Source organism: Canis aureus, chromosome 16 (assembly GCF_053574225.1).
Source record: "Canis aureus isolate CA01 chromosome 16, VMU_Caureus_v.1.0, whole genome shotgun sequence".
NCBI classification, from domain to species: domain Eukaryota; kingdom Metazoa; phylum Chordata; class Mammalia; order Carnivora; family Canidae; genus Canis; species Canis aureus.
In genome coordinates, this window is record NC_135626.1 from 47,878,525 (window position 1) to 47,897,730 (window position 19,206).

Sequence of the window (19,206 nt, forward strand, 5' to 3'; positions counted from 1 at the left end):
TGATTCTTGATTTCAGCTCAGGTCATGATCTCAGAGTTGTAAGATGGAGCCCCATGTCAGGCTCCATGCTCAGCATTTCTCTGCTTATTCCTCCTGCTTCTTGCTCCTCCCCCTGCTGGCACTCTCTCACTCTTTTTTCCTTCTCTCAAATAAATAAGTAAATCTTTAATATAAATATATATATATATTATTTAATATCCATGATTCAGTGTTTAATTACACTCACAATGTTATATCTTTTAGTACTTTTTATGGTTTTCATTGCTGTCCTTAAGTTTTAATTTACCCAGAATTTGTTTGGCATTAGTGTGAGGTAGAATTTTTTTCTTCAGATATGTGGGCAATTGCTTCAACCCAATTTATTAATGAACTTTTTCTTCTGCTTATTAGAAAAGACATCTTCAACTTATATAAAATTCTTATACTGAACACAGTTAAGTCTGTTCCTATTTTGAGTATAGTTCTGTTACGGTTTGTGTCATCCTGCACAGTGCCATACTTTTCCATTATCACAGCTTTATAATATTTAATGTCTGATAGATTAAACTCTCTCCTATTATTTCTATTTTTAATTGTTTCTTAGAGGGGCCCCTGGGTGGCTCAGTTGGTGAAGCATCTGCCTTTGGCTCAGGTCATGATCCCAGGGTCCTGGGATCAAGCCCCACGTTGCTCTTCCTGCTTCTCCCTCTTCCTCTGCCTCCTGCTCCCCCTACTTGAGCTCTCTTTCTACCAAATAAATAGATAAAATAAGGAAAAAAATATAAATGCTGCTTAAGATATTCTTGGACTTGAAAGTTATTTTCTCAGGGTGCCTGGGTGGCTCAGTCAGTTAAAGTGGCCAACTCTTGATTCGGCTCAGGTCATGATATCAAGGTCCTGGGATCAAGCCCTGTGTCGAGCTCCACTCTCAGTGGGGCGTCTGCTTGAGGATTCTCTCTCCTTCTGCCTCTCCCCCCACTTGAATACTCTCTCTCTCTCTCTCTCTCTCTAAAATAAGTAAATAAATCTTTTTAAAAAATAATTTTCTCAAATTCTAAAATAACCATTGAGATTTTGTTTGGAATTGTGCTATCAGTCTGTCAATCCTACATCACCAGCTTTTTACTCTCCCAGGTTTTTATGTGAAATTGTATATGAATTTTCCTTTAAACGCAGCTTACTCCGAGGACTTACTGTTATTTCAGGTCGATTTAGCTCAGTGTATTCCAAAGCACTTACCTATTTACCACCTGAATTATTGGTCATTTCTGCATACTGCCTGTACTATTAACATACCAATATTTTTATTCGTATCAGCCAATATTGTCCCTTTAAGTAGACACTTTATGTCCTTGCCACCATAAGTTTTAAGTCAGTATTACTTGTGTCCAATATAAGGTAACAATAAAAATTAATAAAGGAAACAAAATGATGTTATTAAAGTCTAATACAGGTATCACAAAACCGCAAAGATTTTTTTGTTCATAATTTTGGATTCTCTCTTCTTCTTTGTACATGTAATATAAATCCATAATTGTTTGCATGTAAAAATGTATTGTACTTAGATGTATATTGATGGTGTTGATGTAGCTTCTTTTATTTCAACCCAGCTGAATAAAGAGCTATTCTCTGTAGTTAACTGAAAATAAAAGTGCCTTCATAACACTAGCCAAGATTTATATTTTAGACTCCTCCAATCAAAACCAGAATTGGAGAAGTGCTCCCATTTTCTTCATGAATTGCTTTATAAATAGTTTCCAGTGGTCAATCAGCTTGGTTTAAGGACTGTTTGAGCAGGAAATATATTTTCTTGTTAATCAGGACTGTGATCAATATTCACATTGGAGCTGCCTTAAAACTTTGAAAATGTTTTACATTTTGTGTTTTTAAGACCTTGCCACCATGGAAGAAAGAGTACAAAGACGATATTATGAAAAGCTGACGGAATTTGTGGCAGATATGACCAAAATTTTTGATAACTGTCGTTACTACAATCCGAGTGACTCGCCTTTTTACCAGTGTGCAGAAGTTCTTGAGTCCTTCTTTGTACAGAAATTGAAAGGATTCAAGGCTAGCAGGTGAGCAAAAATGTGTTCAGTGTTCTAAATTAATCTAGCTCCTCAAACTCTTTATACTGTTTTGTCTAGGGAATCAACCAGTGCTGTTTATGGCCAGTTTGATCCTTGGAATCAAGAATCTTTAAAAAAAAAAAATCAAGACTCTAGCATTATGATATTCCACCAAGGGCAAGAAGACAGACTCAGTAATGAAAAATTGAGTTTGTGGTCTGCTTAAAATTAAAGTTATTTTTTAAAATAAGAAAGCACTTACCAGATGCTTACAGAAGGTAAGATGCTATCTTAAATGCCATGGCCAGGGTGCCTGGCTGGCTCAGTCGACTCTTGATCTCAGGGTCATGAGTTTCAGCCCCACGTTGGGAATAGAGTTTACTTAATCTTAAAAAAAAAAAAAAAAAAAAAAAAAAATATATATATATATATATATATATATACACACACACACACACATATATAATACATAAATACATATTTTTATATTATTTATATTTTTTATTTTATAAATATATATTATTATATATACATATTTTTTCTTTAAAATGTATATATAAGTAATATGAAATATGTATATATGTATATAAAATATATATATATTTTTTTTTTAAATGTATGTGCCATGGGACACATACAAAAGTAGTAGTAAGACCGAACTCTTGCCTGTTGAGTTTACAAAAGCAAGAAAAAAAATGACTGTTTGATAGGGTAGAGTTAGAGGAAGACCAGGAGGAGAGATTTAAGTACCTTTCCTTAATTTGTTTGCTATATCTTTGAAATCATAAAATGTTTTATTTTTCTGCATATTTTTCCTGTGGGCAGAACTAGGCTTTAAATCCACAGACCTTTCTGTTGAACCTCCAGTAACATAGAAGCATTGAGCAACTTGCCATGATATTCCGATGTAGCACCTTCTGCCTTTGTGTCTGTACTTCAGTCCCCACTTCTCAAGCCCATGACTTTCTTCCTTCCAACAGAAGCCTGTTCTCCTTTCCAACTGCCACCACTTTGTACCTCTGAGATTCACTACTCACCATCCCCCCCATTCACCAACTTGCATGCTTGATCCTCTCTAGATATTCAGATTGGGTTGGTCTTGGCTGGTTCAGGATCTGGGCACCTCTATTATCTAGTGAACTCTGCTTATTAAAACGTAAGAATCAGTGCTCTGTTTATTTTCCTCTGAGGACAGTCCATGGGGTGTTGTCTCTCTCCTTGTCCTGCAACAAGGTAGATCAAGAACTACGTTTTAGAATCACTTTACATAAACTAATGGTGAGGGTCAAGCCCAGGAATCAAAAAGTATAGGCAAGGAAGAAAGGAAACCAGGTGGGTAGGCAAGCTCTAGACCAAGAATGAGAGAGTTTACAGAATCTCTGAAACTGTCCCATTTGTATCATCTCCTTTCTGTTAACCCATTAGCTGTAAAACCTAAAATGAAAAAAGATTTACTCAGTATGATGAAGTTCTTAGTAAAATAATAATAAAGGGATAAAAAGAAATAAACTCAGAATATGAAAAGAATACGGTGAAAGTTAGCTGATGAAATTTTATAGATTCTAGAATATAGAATTCAGATAAAAGAAGATTGGCTGACAGAGCAGGGACACCACTGCCCAGACACCTCCTACAGTGCCCTTTAGAAGAGGTAACAGGTTGCTGAGCAGTAGAACCACTGAGAGCCTCCAACATATAATAGAAGGCGAGAGAGGAGTTAACTGAAGATCTGTATATGGGCTAGTAACCCTTCCTAACCCGAGTACAGACCTGTGCGAAAGCCCATAGAACTGAGAGGTCTGGTCTAGGAGGTTCTTCCCTTAAGAAATGGAATAAACTGTCTATAGAGAACTAGAGTAGACAAAAGAGAATTGGACCCAGAATAAAGACCCCTGGTTTCTAAGAGTTGGTTGCATCCACAGCCCTGTCACCTTTAAGTTGTGGCTCTCCATGGGGATAATTTGCACATACACCCTGCCACGGGCTATTTAGCAATGCCTGGAGACACTTGGCTGTCATACTTTAAGAGGTGTAGCAAGTAGTGCTGGCATCTAAGAGTTAGAGTCAGAGATGCTGCTAAACATCCTCAATGCACAAGACAGCCTCCGCGCCCCCCCCCCCCCCATCAACAAAGAATTATCCGGCCCCAAAATGTCAATAGTATTGAGATTGAGGAACCCTGATCTAAGGCAACACTGGCCAGTCAGCCCTACACACATACATTGGTCTCTGCGGGGCACCTGTCAAGTCCTTTAACTTACTCTTCTTAAGTTTGAACAGACAACCAGGGATAGCCAGATGTGTAAGAAAAGCTTGCAGTGTGGGCAGCCCCAGTGGCGCAGCGGTTTAGCGCCACCTGCAGCCCAGGGCGTGATCCTGGAGACCCTGGATCGAGTCCCACATCAGGCTCTCTGCATGGAGCCTGCTTCTCCCTCTGCCTGTGTCTCTGCCTCTCTCTCTGTGTCTCTATGAATAAATAAATAAAATCTTTAAAAAAAAAAAAAAAAGAAAAGAAAAGCTTGCAGTGTAAAAGAGAAAAGTCAAGGTATAGCAGAAGAATAAATTCCAGAGAAAACAAAAGAGAACTTGAAAAAAAGCAAAGCAAGCCTCGGATGTGGGTGGCATCCTACCAGAGGCCACAGGGCTCCCTCTCCTGGCCATCTCTCTCTTTAGGGCCCTGCTTGTGCCAAGTTGATGGGGGTTATTTTTTTTCCCCATAAAGGGCCTGTATGCCTCCCATGCTGCTGAGACCCCAGGGCAAGAAGGGAAAAAAAGGTTTTCCAAAAAACTGCATCTAAATCATGTCTCAAGAGAAATTTTAGAAGATAATTGAATCTAGGGGTGCCTGGCTGGCTCCATTGGTAGAGCGTGCAATTCTTGGTCTTGGGGTTGAGGCCCACATTGAGGGTAGAGTTTACTTAAAAAAAATCTTGAATCTACAAAATGGTGAACTGGAAAAGAATGATCATGATCAGGAAGGGGCGCCTGGGTGGCTCACTCAGGTGGTTAAGCGTCTGCTTTTAGCTCACAAGCCCCACATCAGGCTCCCTGCTGAGCAGAGAGTCTGTTTCTCCTTTCCCCGTCTGCCCACTTGTGCTCACTCTCTCCTAAGTAAATAAAATCTTTCAACAACAACAACAAAACCAGGAAGAGTGGCTAGAAAAAAAAATCTAAACTTACTATAAGCAGTGAAAGTTAAAATCGAGGACTTTCTCAGTGTAAAGGACAAGAAGACAAGTAGATAAAAAAATATGAGAGGAAAAAATGTACTACAGCATATCCAGTATTCACTTAATGGAAATTCCAGAAAGGAAGAATAGAGAAAACTGAGGAGAGGAAATTATCAAAAGACTAATGTGAGAAAATCTCCCTGAGCTGGTGAGAGGCAGAAGACTTGAAATCCAGGGAAAACAAATTCATTCATTCAGCAAATTGAGACCCTGCTGTATGTCTTATATATTGAATCCTTGTGGAGCTTACATTCTTATGGAATAAGGAGATGGAGTGGGGTATGAAATGATGAGGACAGTTTATAAACATAATAAGTCAGCTGGACAAATGGAAAAAAAAAGTCCATTCTGCATATACATCACTGTAAAAACCCCAGATGCCAAGGATAAAAGAAGTTCTTCTCAGAATTTCTAAAGAAATGTGCAACAACTTTTAAAGTAACAAGAATTAGACTGGTATCAGACTTTTCTCTAACAATATGGAATGCTGAAGGGCTTTGGAAGAATGAATCTAAAAGGTTGAGGTGGGATCCTTGGGTGGCTCAGCGGTTAAGTGTCTGCCTTCAGTCCAGGGCATGATCCTGTAGTCCCAGGATCAAGTCCTGCATCGGGCTCCCTACATGGAGCCTGCTTCTCCCTCTGCCTGTGTCTCTGCCTCTCTGTGTCTCTCATGAATAAATCAATAAAATCTTTTTTTTTTTAATTTTTATTTATTTACTTATGATAGTCACAGAGAGAGAGAGGCAGAGACACAGGCAGAGGGAGAAGCAGGCTCCATGCACCAGGAGCCTGATATGGGATTCGATCCCGGGTCTCCAGGATCGCGCCCCGGGCCAAAGGCAGGCGCCAAACCGCTGCGCCACCCAGGGATCCCAAAATCTTTAAATAAAAGTTTGAGGCAAGAATTTCAGCCTAAAATTCTGTGTCCAACCAAACAATCAAATGCAGGAGTAGAAAAATACATCTTCAGTCATGGAAGGACTCATAAAGGGGCTCCTTCCCATGCAGCCTTTCATAGCAAGTTATTTTAAGATGTGCACTAGCAAAATAAAGAAGCAAATAAGAAAACAAAAGATCTTGGGTCCAAGAAACAAGAGGTTCAAGAAAACAGTATGAATTACTGTGACCCAGGATGACAATTGCAAAGCAGGCCAGTGCAGCAAGCAGTCCAAACAGGAGCAGGAGAATGGAACACTCCCAGTAGGAAGGTGTCTGAGGGGAGAAATGATTCTTACATTAGATAATTAGCTTAAGAATGTTAGAAAAAAATAAAAATAAAAATAAAAAAGGATGTTAGTGAGGAAAAAATGAAAGGCAATTCAAGATTCCATCAAAAACATAAAATTGTATAGGAATGCTAAGAATGCCCTCTCAGCAAAGGAGCAGGTGCCACAAGGGGAAAAGATATTTACACAGTCCTCATAATGTAAACAATACATTGATTTTCAACTTTTAGAATCAACCTATAGACAAAGCACAAAAAGATTTAATTTAAAATTAGAAGTAAAACTTAGATTCAAGAAGAGAAGCAGGAAAATGGTTATGTGAGCTTTGTTCTCATTTGCCGTAACAAGATTTAAGCAATATAAAGTTGATAAAACAAGAAATAGTATAAGAAATCTACCTACCCAAGAACTGAAGTTCAAAGTAATTGATCCTAGGGAGCCTGGACTTCAGGTTAGTAAAGTTTTCAGACAGAGGACCACAACTTACTTTAAATCTCTCCCTGTTTTCTGTTTATACCTCAGGCAATTCTTCCTCCAATTAAATTTCTGAAATGGGTTTTTTAAATTGGAAAGGCTTTAGTCTTTGGTGGAAGGCGGGGGGGCTTGAATCCCACCCTGCTACCAGGCTTGCAGGCAGAACCCACAGTGGGGATGAGAGCAGCTGCCCAAGGAGAGGAGAGGAGGCCCAGGGGCAGGGTCTGCACAGTACAGGGGCCGCTGAGGAGAGCCTGTCACCTAGTTAGTTTTTGTAGTTTTTTATTTTTTTTTTAATTTACATAATTTTCATTAAGAAACATGTGAGCAAATTGAAAAGTTTGCTCAATTCTATGATATGAAATAAAATGTGAGGAGATTTTAGGGAAGTTTTGTTGATTTCCAGGTTTAAGGCAGGATGAAACCTTAAGCAGCCATTCATTGAAATTTGATTGATTTATGGGTTTCCAATATTTCCATTGCCATATTTTCCCCATTTTTAATTTATGGTCTCCAGCATTGTTTACACATTATTTTCATTACTGTACTTTGTTATAATTCATCATTTATACCATCCATGTTCTTTCTTTTCTTACAGATTCTGATATCTTTAGTCTGAATTTTTAACTGGAATCAGAACTGGATGTTGGGGTCACTCTTTCTTTTATTGCACCACGTGATTACCTAATTCAAAATTGCCCCCCAAAAGTTCATAGTAGTAATATAATTTTTTTAATGTTGAAAATATATGTATAGTAGTAAACCGTTTATTCTAGCAGCCATGTTGAACAATGTATTTAAGAATTGTAAACTCTTGGAATACTGTATTTATATACACTATTGCAATAGACCATACTTTGACATAGTTCTGGTAACTGTACAGTAATTTGGTTTTACTAATGAAAGTTGTGAATAAAACTGTGAAACTAGAAAGGAGACTTTCTGGACTTTAATAGAAAAATGTGATTTTAATACTGCTATTTCTTTTTTTAATATAATTTTTTCTTCATATTCCCCAAATCAATGTAAATAAGCATGCACACACACATACACACACACGCGTGCGCACACACCTTTACCACAATGGTAATGCTTCTGTAAATGTTTCTATCTGTCCCTCTGGCTAAAAGTGTGTAATCTTTATTAGATGAAAAAAATATATATATATATATATATTTTAATAATGGCCTTTTCCAGTGAACTATCATGTTTCAGTGTACAGTGAAAATTTCTATTTTAGTTTAAAATTTTCTTACTTGCTCTCATATATTTGCTTGCCAAGGGTGAATGAAAGAACATGGCTGCTTCCCCCAGACAGACCGACCTTGGCATCCGCATAAAGCATCATTGTTTTCAAAAATGAAGGGTGCTTAATTGTTCCCTTTTTTCTGTATTCTGTAGGTCTCATAACAACAAACTGCAGTCTACAGCTTCTTAAAGTTCAGCGTGTTAACCTAACATAAAACACGGCAAGAATCTGGTTGTCTGAACTATTTTAAATTAAGGAGCCAGATGTTTTTAGTCAGGTTATCCTGACAAGACTTGACCTAAACTTCGTTTTTATTGGTCATAACAGTCCAATTATATTCTTGGCCAATTTTGTCCAACGGACAAGGGAAAAGCAAAGTCAACGACACCATTATCTTGTCAAGATCAAATGGTTTTACTATTGTGGCAGAAGCGGGAAAACTTTGTTTATTGAAAAAAAAAAGAAAAAAGAAAGCAAGAAAAAAAGATAATATGGGGTCAAGTGTAACTCCATGGAAATGCCACGTCTGCTCTTCAGTGAAGAAGCTGGTTTAGAGTCTCACAGAAAACTTTTGACTGTATTTATTTATTGTTGCAAAAAAGACGCTTTTTTATTGCTGCCCTCATTTGTCAGCTAATTATTTTTTCTTATAAAATCCAGCCCCGGTTACACGTAATCCATTCTGTATCTTATCATGATTCCTGTAGGTAAAAGTACAAGACGACCTCTAGATGTCTTTTCTTTCTATGAAAGGAGCTGCTATGTACACATGTGCACACACACACATACACACACACAACTGGGAATCAACAATGAGTTTATTGTTCATGGTAGATAAAAATTAAGCTTGCATAAAGGTTGGGCTAAGTGGTCCCGGACTACAGACTCTGTTGCCTTGAATATAACAGTACAATTTGTCATTTACTCTGCACCAGGCTAAACTGAGTAAAAATCTATTTGAAGGTATCTTGTTTGTAAACATTTGTCAGATTCTAATTTTTTTCTTTTTGTATTAAAATTCAACTATGGATGTATATGAAACAAAATAAATGGAGATCATTTTTCTCCCACAGATGGTGTCTTTGAATGTGCGCTAATGATATCTGTAAGCCTCTGAGGGGACAGGGGAGGGCTGTAAGGTAAAGAAAAGGCTGAAGAATCTAACCATACCTGGGTTTCACCTGGGTTTCTCCAGGACAGTAAGGGCCCTTCACTTTACAATTCCCAGCCCACTGTCATCACATCAGAGAAGACTCTTCAGGGGTGCTAATCCTGTTGCATCAATTGATCGTACTAATAAAAACAGTAATGTGGCAAAATACACATTGCCTTCATCTGTCCATTATACCAGGCAAATTATCAGTTACAGACAGCTACTTATATTTCATGAAGGGCATTTTTTAAGTTACTTCATCCATTTTGTATTTTTTTGTTGGTTGGTTAAATTATTTGGGTTTTTTTTTCCCCCCACATGAGAAAAAATGGCGTGAGCAGTAGGAGAAAAATGGAAACAACAGAGGCAGGTGTATTTTGCATGTTTTTCCTTTAGGTGTTCTAACCTTACACATTGTATGACTGCATTGTAATAATAGCTTCTGTAAGATCTGCCATAGTTGGTTTATGCAGCTTTGCAAAAGTTTTACTAGATTTTGCACTAATTCATATTAGCTTTGTCCTACCAATTTCTGGAGTTTGTCAAATCATGGTTTTTTTTTAAAGTTTCCTTCTGTTTAGTATCACCCTGCTATGCAAAACCTTCCCCAGACCTTAGTTTCTTGAAAGAAAGATGTTGCTCCAATTCCCAGTTCTTCCTTATCACAGACTCAGGTGTGCAGGTTATTCTGGGTTAATTTTATCTCATGAAGCCCATTACTTTTTGTACATAAAATGTCACTTATAAACCTCTGCTTACAAACTTAAAGAGACTAACTGCTCAATATGAGAACATGAAGACAAAGTTTTTGCTTAAAATACTAACATGGAAGTAGTCAAATGCAGGTTATTTTGTCCTTTTACTTTTAAAAAATGTTACCTATTGTATGCACTGTGCTGATGCAAGAATCCTACATTTTAATGAATTTAAAATCATTCTGCATCTCGTCACATCACAGTATTTCTGTACTATTTATTCATATATATAGAGAGAGATATAGATATATATGGGCTTAATCATTTACAACTTGTTGCGGCAAGAACTTTCCTACCTGTAGGCAATAGATTGCTATGTTTTTAAAAGATTGTGGCAAATTCTAAACAGCAATTCTTTTTGTACGTAATAGGACATTTCATCCTAGAAAAATAAAGTAATGTTTTTGACATTGGATCTGGTGCAGTTTCTAATGAAACAGTGTTTTGGTTGGTTAATATATTTTCTGTAGCCGTTGGCATTGCCGAATTGTACCAAAAAGGTAAATTTTATGGGAATCCTCAGACTAGGAAAATATTAATTTCATATGTATATTTAATAGTATAAAGCCTTTTGCAATTTCTAACACCAAATAGACATTTTATAGTTTTATCAACTACAGAGATTTAATCTTTCAGAAGTAATTTTTGAAAAACATACATTCTTATAACACATAATGAGTTTCAAAGCTGCTTTTCTAGGAGTATTCTTTGACAACCTCCTGCTATTCACTAAGATATACATATTGACAGCAATTTTCCTTTGAATAATCCAAGTAGTAGAATGCACATTTGTGATATGCAGTTAGGATTTTTCTACCCAGACTTTGGGCTTGTAAATACATGTAATTTGCATCAGTAGATTTCCTTGACTAAAAGTATTATCGGTGCTTGTTATGTTCCATCTGCCAAGTTCACAATCCTTGAAAACTTTTCATAATAACTATTTTCATAATACTGGGAAGGCTTTTTTCTCCCAGTCTCCAGAGTCTGGAGGATTTGTATTTTAGTTAATGTCCCGCAATAGGTTAAAAAAAAAAAATTGTGAACTTTCAGAGATCTTTTCTAAAGTAAAACAACTGTCTTTATATTTCAAATGGCCTGGAGTGTTATTTAGAGACCCTGACATTTGCTGTTTCTAATCTACCTTCCCAGAATCTGTAAATTGAGGTTCTTTCCCTATTTGTATTCATCTGTATTTTTTTTTTTTTTTTGATATTAAAGAGTCAGCCTGGTGGTGACCTTTTAAACGTGCACAGTCGGGCTGAGCTAGATAGAGCTCCAGGGTTATTGCAGCTCCCGCTCTGCAAGGTGATTGAGGCTGTTCCCTGGAAGCCTCCAGTTTCTCGTCCTGAAAGAGAGAATGGTGCTATCTCATGAGCAGAGCGTCTCGTGTTTGAGGGGAAAGAGCCAGCTGAGAGGTATTTTTAATCACCTGAAATATCCTGGGGGTACTCCTGGGTACTTCAAGCTACTGAAAAAGACATTTCTTATAAGATCACACCCCATTTGATCCAATTTGGACCAAATTCAACTAAAGAAAAGCTTTAAATGAAAAGTTCTGAACCTGAAATTAGGTCACAGTTGCTGGGTCCGGTTTGAGGTGTTTGCATATATGTGTGTTTGATCAACCTTAAAAATGATTGAAGGGAAATATAAACAAACAGTGCCAAGGGATAAAGTTAGTACCAAATAAAGGTATATATATTTTTATGGACCTAAAAGCAAGACAGGTACTCTTATTTTCTTGAGTTCTAACAGCTTAATTCAAAGGAGGGGTGCTACTTGAGTTCTGGAAGGCAATGGAGTATTTTACAGATGAGGGGCTATTACATGTGCACAGATTAGTCTTTGGAGCACAAATCCACAGGCTAAGAAAAAAATCTATCAGTAGGAGAAAAGGATTAGGAACTACAATGAATTTGCTACTTAAAAATTTCCATAAAATACAGATTGCATCCAAGGTACTGGCTGAATATTGAAAATGAGATTCTTAACCTTTTCTGCCTAACCTGGGAATATCAGTTTGCCCCCTACTCCCTATGCACATGTGCCCCTCACCCACCACTCTTCTACCTAATTGGAGCCTCGCCTCTCACCGCAATCTGATTCTTGAACGATGGCCATAACTCTGATGGGGCAGTTTCTAAAAAGCTGGCCTGCCGGTGTGTACACGCTGTTTGACCTCCAGCTATCACACAGATCACACAATTTTGTACTTCCAAAACTCAGAAGCAGTATTGTCAGGTTGGTCTAAACAAACCATAACCCTCGGGCTTTGAGTAAAAGTGATTTTGCCCCCTCCTTTTTCAACCAAAGCTATTTATATAACTCTTAATGTTTTAACTTGCAACCATCCAACCAATAATTTGTCTATTTGGCCATTTTGCAGTTTTCCTCACCGTGTTATTCAAGATCACCACTTAGTCTTTTCACATTTAAAGATTTGGCTTTGGTTTTTGTGACTGGTGCTACGTATGTCTTAGTTCATGTTTATCCTAAAGAAAGCTAAGCCAGAAGCTCTTCAATCTCTGCTTATCTCCTGCCAGATAGTTCACATTATAATTAATGCAGTCGATTCATTGCTGAGAAACAATTGTAGCATGACTTTTATTAAGTGTGGGCAACACTCATTTTTGGAAAATTCTCTAAAACTCCCTCAGTAATCCTTTACCACAGAATAATCAGAATCTCTCAAATGTTAAAAAAAAAAAAAAAACTGTCAAATTTTTTTTTTTAATGTTTTTGCCCCATTTGGGACAAATAAGGTGACAGTATCTCCCATCACACTTGGATGTTCTGTCTTAGGCTACTGCTTCCTTGTGGATGCTCTATGGTCCTGTCCTAAACATCCCTTAGGTATACAGTACTTCTGTGTGGCCATTAAAGACTAATGTTCTAAAGAACACATCTTGAGCTCCCTGAGCACATCTCTGAGACCAGAATAGGCTGGGTTTTTTTCTTCTTTGGTGCAGTTCCTGTTTATCTTTCCATAGGCAGTGATTTCCAATCATGGATTATCCGTGTCTCTATTCACGTGTTTCAGCTTAACTGATCTACAGCTTAAGTCTTCTGGGAAAAAAAAAAAAAAAAAAAACCTGTTAATGTCTTTGGGGACTCAAGTATAAAATCAATATTAAATTCAGCTAGTGATTAAACCTTTTCCAAACCAACTGGAAAATGTTTAAAATTCCCATACTTGTTAGCTGTCATTGCATATTGGTTCCAGAGTTTTTGGAGTATGTTTGAGGAAGGCTTTTTTCCCAAACCTTTAGAGCTCAGTGAGGCTAAAAAAACCAGGTGCATCCAAGATCTGATTTCAAGGCAAGATTTACTACTTTACAAACACAAACACGATACTTGGTCTTAATAGAAAAATGACATCAGATACACCCAGAATATGTTTAGCATTGGGATAGTTGCCAGTCTGGCACAAAACATGCGTTTTTAGGAGCAGGGAGGCATGAAAATAAACCATTTATCACATTTTGGTACATCAGGAACACTTGTTTGAATATTTTGCTTGAATTAAGCCTGTTAGTACTCTAAGTGTAAAACTTTAATACTTGTCTTGAGTTCTGACCCTAGTGTTTGATCTAAATGACATTTCAATACATGTCTTTTGACTAGTGCACTGTCTGTACAGAATTTAAAATGTGATGGTTTTAGTATGAAACTTGGGTTTGATACGTGATAGAACCTATTCAAAGTTGTATATTTAAAATCAAGGAAATGTTTTTTGTGAACTATTTCTACTGAAGAATGTATTTAAATTAAAATAATTAAAAATAAACAACATGAAGCGGTGATGTGTTAACTGGACAGGTCAGTTATCTGAGCCGCGTGAATAACTGCCACGAGAGCTGAATAGCTTTGCCAGGGAGCTCTGAAGCGTACCATCGAAGAGGCATCTTGTAAATAAGTGGCAACTTGAAGATTAGAGTTGGAATGACACAGTCAGTTCCAGAAGGAGCTATGGGCCCTACTCCACAGGAAGACCCCATTACGTGGAGACAGGCCCTTCCCCATCTTGTTGCTGAATGCCAAGTCTCTCCCAAAAGCCCAAGGATAGGACGATTCAGATGCACTGGGTGTGAACTGCATCTTGCACTTGCCCGTCCCTTTTTCGATTAAATCTCTTCACATAGCTGCTGCTGCTCCTGAGCAGTCCATCTCCGGGTCGGAGCCGTCCTCTCAGCACCTGGAGCAGAGCCGTAGGGAGCTGGCGTCTCTTATGGTAGATGTGGCCCATCACGATATACCTGCTGCCTGGGGAGGGAAAAAAAAAAAAAAAAGTAACCAGAAAGTACATTCATAGTGTCTTTTAAATGCCAAGAAGCAGTAAGAGATTGCGAAGCCGTCAAGGAATGCGTCAGCTTGCAACTACTGCTGCACATGTTGAAACTCAGACATTTCACCCTCCAACAAGCGGTGGAAACAGTCTAGTGACCTTTAGAAGACAACCACATAATCAGCCTGTGTAACCAGCCAACGTTACAAAGGTCCTAATCACGAGGTATCAGGAGGATTTTCCAGAGCACACCTCTAGAAAGATGTGGGAGTGGGTTCCCCCCTCCCCCCTCCAAAAAATGACCGCTCTAAACTTTTTTCTAAAAGCCTGTTCTGTGGCTCTCTGGCTACGCTGCTTCGTCACTCCGTATGTCAACACGTATCTGAGGGCCTGCTTTGTGCCAGCCCATCCATGCTTTCCCCACCTTTCACCAGAGGCGCGGGGAGGCTGATGGCGCGTAAATCAGAGTGACAGAAATAATACCTGTCGTCTAAATTCTATTCATTTTTAGAATACTCCCCCCCGCAAAAAAAAAAAAAAAAAAATCCCTGGCCGTGGCATCCGAGTTACAAGCGGTGGCATAAAGTCCGTGTATTAAGTGGTGGGGTCAGTGTCAATACCAGGTTTAAATTCTGGACACGGCTTATTGCAGCTGGAGTCGTCCAGGGCCAGTATGTGGACTCGGAAGAAAAACCCGTCCGGAGTGATGTACAGGCGGCTCATCTTGTACAAGCCGTCCCGGTCCACCAGCAGGGTCACCAGCCGGATCCCGGTGCCGAGCACGTCCACGTCGTGGACGATCCCGTTCACTGCTGCTCTTCAAAAAAACAAAGAGTTTGGAGAAACGCACAGCGCTCACGTCCCCTCTCTCCCCACTTGAGTCTGCACATCACGGACCGGTCCGCACGGGCGAGGGGGCCGCAGGGTGCAGCGGGTGGGTCCCCCCGGGCGCGCCCTCGGGGAGGCTCGGGCAGGCTCGGGCAGGCTCGCCTGGGCGGGGCTCACCGAACTCGCTCGCGCAGTAGGACTCGCGCTCGTCCAGGTCCACCCTGCAGGCGCGCGCGCAGGGCTGGGCGCCGGGCTCCGCGTCCCTCTGCGGCGGGCCGGGGCGCGGCGGCGGCGGGGGCGCGGGCGCGGGCGCAGGCGCGGGCTCCGGGGGCGGCGCGGCGGCGCGCGGCCGGTTGGGGTGGGCGGGGCCGGCGGGGGCCTCGGCGGCGCGCGCAGGCGGCCGCACGGCCGGGAAGCGCAGGGCCCGGGCGCGGGCTCGCCGCGGGGCGTCCTCCAGCGCGGGCGCGCGGCGGGGCGAGGCGCGGTTCTCCGCCTGCGCGAGGCGCGGGCTCGGCGGGCCGGCGGGCGCGCGCGCGGCCTCCCGGAAGCCGGCCCGGTTCTCGGCGGGCGGCGGGGGCTTCCGGCGTCGCGGGTCGGGCCAAGCGCGGGGGGCGGCCTCGGCCGCGCGTGGCCGCCGCGGGGCCTCGGGGACCGGCTGCGCTCGGGGCCCCGGCGTCTCCTCCGCGCTCGGGCCGCCGCCGGGGTCGGGCTTCCTGCCGTGGGGCGGCGAGGCTGTAGGGGAAAGAAGAGGAGAGGCCGGGGAGGCCGTCAGGAGGGCGCCCCCGTGGAGAGGGCAGGGGAGGAGCGGAGGTCGGAGGGGCCGGCGGGGGCGCGCGGGAGGGCAGACGCGCCGGGGGCGATGCAAACTCGGCAGGCACCTGCGAGAGGAGCGGGCGTGGGGGCGCTGGAGGTGCAGGTTAGGGAGCGCGAGGGCAGAGGAGGGCGCCCCGGGGGAGACCGACGGGAGGGTCTTGCCCGGGAGAACCAGGCCAACCAGGAAAAATGTTCTCCCCGCATGGGAACGTTTCATTTCCTTAAGGAACCTTCTCAAACCTATAGCATTCAAAAATTGCAACAACCTATTTGTTCTAGGACTAAACACAACTGTCAACTGTGGTTTAAATAACAACCCCCCCCCTTTTTTTTCCTGCCGTTTCTTTAATATATGTATAAACATCCGCCTTTTTGCTATGTACAGTTTGTTGAGAAAGTACCAAGAGCAAACCCCAGGGGGAAAGGTCTCATATTACAGGTTCTCCTAATTGTTTAAGCGCCCCTGACAACAGAACTATTTGGTTTTCCCATCCGTGTTTACACTGTCATCTTGGTCTCTGAGTGGATTTTTATCCGGCTTCTTGGACACCACTTACCAGTAAACCACAGCTAAGAAAGATCTTTAAAGCACGGCTGGGAGGCCGAGGCCCCTTGGTTGAGTATAAAAGCACACACACAGCCCACTTGCATTCCCCCTTTCCCTGGAGGAGAAAAATCTCTTAAATGATATGGCGTGAAAACAATTTTTTTTTAAAATTATGAATGATCCCCTCCGCCCCCCCCAGCTCTGCAGACAGGTTAGTGAGCAAACTTCAGCCAGCTTGGAAGCTGGGCAACTTTCCATGCCCAGTTACACAATATCACCTCCCCGTTTGCCTGGGTCCCAGTGCCCTCCAAAGCGGCACAAGAATCTGTCTTTATTTTTCTTTTTCTGTTGTCTCAAGGGCTCGTTTTCCGCATTTCTCTCCTCTTGCCTCGAAGAGCCTGGTGTGCCCCCTTCGCAGCTCTCGCAACACTGCATTAAAAGTGCCTTATCTCGCCCAATCGACAATCTCCTTTAAAAATCAGCGTTCACCCAGCCCTAATAGCCGGTTATGGTTCATGTTTTTGCAGAGAGGTTGATTCTGACTCATTATGTCCAACGTCGTCCCATACACAGCTGAATAAAGTCCTGGTGGATATCCAATTCCTGACTGTCGACTGTTGACCTCACAACTGCTTCCCCATTGATATCACCATCTGTTGTCATGGGAAAGATTGTCTGATATTTGGGTTAAATGCCACTGAAGTCATTCAATTTCCATGTGGAAAAATAACCCAAAGTCAATTGCCCTGCGAGGTGCGGAAGCCGTTTTTCCCAGAGATAGTGAATCGAACAGAACATCCAAATAAAAGCAAAACAAAAACGTCTCCCCGCTGAGAATCCCTTATTTCATTTCCCCCCAGTAACTTCTTTTCAGCTCATGCATGAAATTGTGTGTGTTAGAGACGCAGGTATCCTCCTCCGCCCCCGCCAGCGCCACCCGCCCCCACCCCCGCCCCCGCCCCGGGGCCGGTGTCCGCCTGGGGCTCCCCGTGGCCCTCAGCCGCGCGGGGCGCCCCCAGCGCCTCGGATCGCCCGCGGGACCCGGGCCCGGGGCGCAGGGCGCACCCCGCGCTCCCCCGGGCGCCCGCCGCCCGCCGCGTCCTGCGAGCCCGGCCCGCGCGGCGCCCGAAAGGCACGGCCGCGACCCCTTGTGACACTTTCCCTCCGCCGTGATGGAGCAACTACTTAACATGCAAAGTTTTCTCCAGCCTGCCCGGCTCGCTCGAGATCATTTCAGCAGCTGAACTGGCTTCTTTCCGAAAAGGCTGCCAGGACACACAAAATCTTGGGGACACGGTTTGCTCCTTTCGAACACGACCACGGACCCGGAGTCCCCTCTCCTGCAAACTCCGACCCCCTCCCCGTCCCGCCCTTCAGCGCGCCCTCTCCCCGGCCCTCTGCCCCCCACCCCCAGCACCACCACCACGACCCCCCCCCGCCCACCCCACCCCTGCTCCTCCGCGGGGACTCCGCATTTCACCCATCTTACCTTTTCTGTCCGCCACTGGGGCTTCGGGAGATGATCCAACGATCAAACAGAGGAGCCAGAAAGCTCTAGCTGTCATTTTCGTAGACACGGTTCCCAGGCTCTAAAACTGAGCCTGGGCTTTTGCTCTTTCTCTCCCCCCACCCCTTCTCCACACCCCCACCCCCGTTCATGCTAATGAGGGGCAGCCTTTGGGGAAACGGGAATCACTCACTGAGCAGACCATTGGAACAAAACCGAGCTGCAGGGATTTCTCCCACTTCCTCAGGGGGACAAGCACATGGCCTCTCAAAGTTGTCCCTGCGAGCGTCGGTGGGCAGTGACAGCATCAGATCCCCAAACCTGAACCCCCATGTGGGTTTCCGGACCCGGGGAGGGGGAGGGGAGGGGAGGGGAGGGGAGGGGAGGGTGGGGCGAGTGGCAGAAGAAGGGTGTTGAGGGGCTGAGGGACAGGGTGGGGGCCAAGGAGTGATAGGAAGTGTTTTCCAGATTAAGTCAACAACAGGCAGATTAGTGCTCAAGACGACTTGGGCTTGTGGAAGGGATTCAAGATGACAGGAAAAATCCGCCGGGGAGTGTGTCAGGGGTTCTGAGAGAAGCCAAGCCTAGGTTTGGGTAAACTATTTTACTGTATGTGCCATTTTTATGTTCTAGAACCAGAAGGAAAACAGCCTTGAGCAAATAGGCTCTGTCTTCTCCCTCCCTTCCTTCTTTCCTTCCTTCCTCTTTCTTTCTTCCTTCCTTCCTTTCTTTCTTTCTTTCTTTCTTTCTTTCTTTCTTTCTTTCTTTCTTTCTTTCTTTCTTTCTTTCTTCTTTCTCTCTTTCTTTTCTTTTTTTTCTTTCTTTCTTTTTCTTTCTCTTTCTTTCTTTTGCTTTCTTCTCTCCCAATTGAAATTAGTATCTCCTTCACTAGATTCATCAAGCCCATGCTGAGTGCCTTTTACCCAGCCAGGTGCTAGGAGATAAAAATGAGAAAAACACCTTCCCAGCTCTCTAGTGATGGCTTCTCTCCTACAGAAAGGTAGATCTTCTTTTTCTCTTTCTCTCTTTCTTTCTAAGAAAAACTCATTCACTGCTTAGGTCTGAATTCTGTATATGAGTCCTGAGCT

The 19,206-nt window shown here is 42.5% G+C and overlaps 2 protein-coding genes across 17 annotated transcripts in view; one reads left to right on the forward strand and one right to left on the reverse strand.

The window, feature by feature from the left end:
* BPTF (bromodomain PHD finger transcription factor) overlaps window positions 1-9,299 on the forward strand; it is a 152,867-nt gene extending 143,568 nt beyond the window's left edge. For 13 of the 14 annotated variants that reach the window (XM_077853739.1, XM_077853743.1, XM_077853749.1 and 10 more), the window contains 2 exons: window positions 1,871-2,057; window positions 8,380-9,299. In XM_077853739.1, coding sequence (XP_077709865.1) covers window positions 1,871-2,057; window positions 8,380-8,416 — 224 coding nt within the window. In that variant the 3' untranslated portion in view covers window positions 8,417-9,299. Of the gene's footprint in view, window positions 1-1,870; window positions 2,058-7,576 lie in introns of all 14 variants that reach the window. The other variant, XM_077853740.1, reaches the window with a different exon arrangement.
* A 4,147-nt stretch (window positions 9,300-13,446) lies between these two features.
* C16H17orf58 (chromosome 16 C17orf58 homolog) lies at window positions 13,447-18,450 on the reverse strand. 3 transcript variants are annotated; one of them, XM_077853754.1, is made up of 5 exons: window positions 18,312-18,450; window positions 18,101-18,206; window positions 15,429-15,983; window positions 15,044-15,235; window positions 13,447-14,401 (listed from the first exon to the last, which is right to left on the reverse strand). In XM_077853754.1, the coding sequence occupies exons 2-5, from the start codon at window positions 18,174-18,176 to the stop codon at window positions 14,211-14,213; spliced, it is 1,014 nt and encodes a 337-aa protein (XP_077709880.1). In that variant the 5' UTR covers window positions 18,177-18,206; window positions 18,312-18,450; the 3' UTR covers window positions 13,447-14,210. The 3 variants fall into 3 exon arrangements, with proteins under 3 accessions (XP_077709880.1, XP_077709881.1, XP_077709882.1); XM_077853755.1 differs by lacking the exon at window positions 15,429-15,983 and having other exon boundaries at window positions 18,101-18,169; window positions 18,312-18,429; XM_077853756.1 differs by lacking the exons at window positions 18,101-18,206; window positions 18,312-18,450 and having other exon boundaries at window positions 15,044-15,240; window positions 15,429-15,519.
* Window positions 18,451-19,206: the final 756 nt, after the last annotated feature.

Bases quoted from the DNA above. Each gene is read 5' to 3' on its own strand.
- C16H17orf58 (XM_077853754.1), bottom strand. From the start codon at position 18,176: ATGACAGCTAGAGCTTTCTGGCTCCTCTGTTTGATCGTTGGATCATCT. The intron at 15,984-18,100 runs GTAAGATGGGTG...TTTCCCCTACAG, and splicing joins CCCAGTGGCGGACAGAAAAG to CCTCGCCGCCCCACGGCAGG. The intron at 14,402-15,043 runs GTATTGACACTG...TTCCCTCCCCAG, and splicing joins GTGTCCAGAATTTAAACCTG to GCAGCAGGTATATCGTGATG.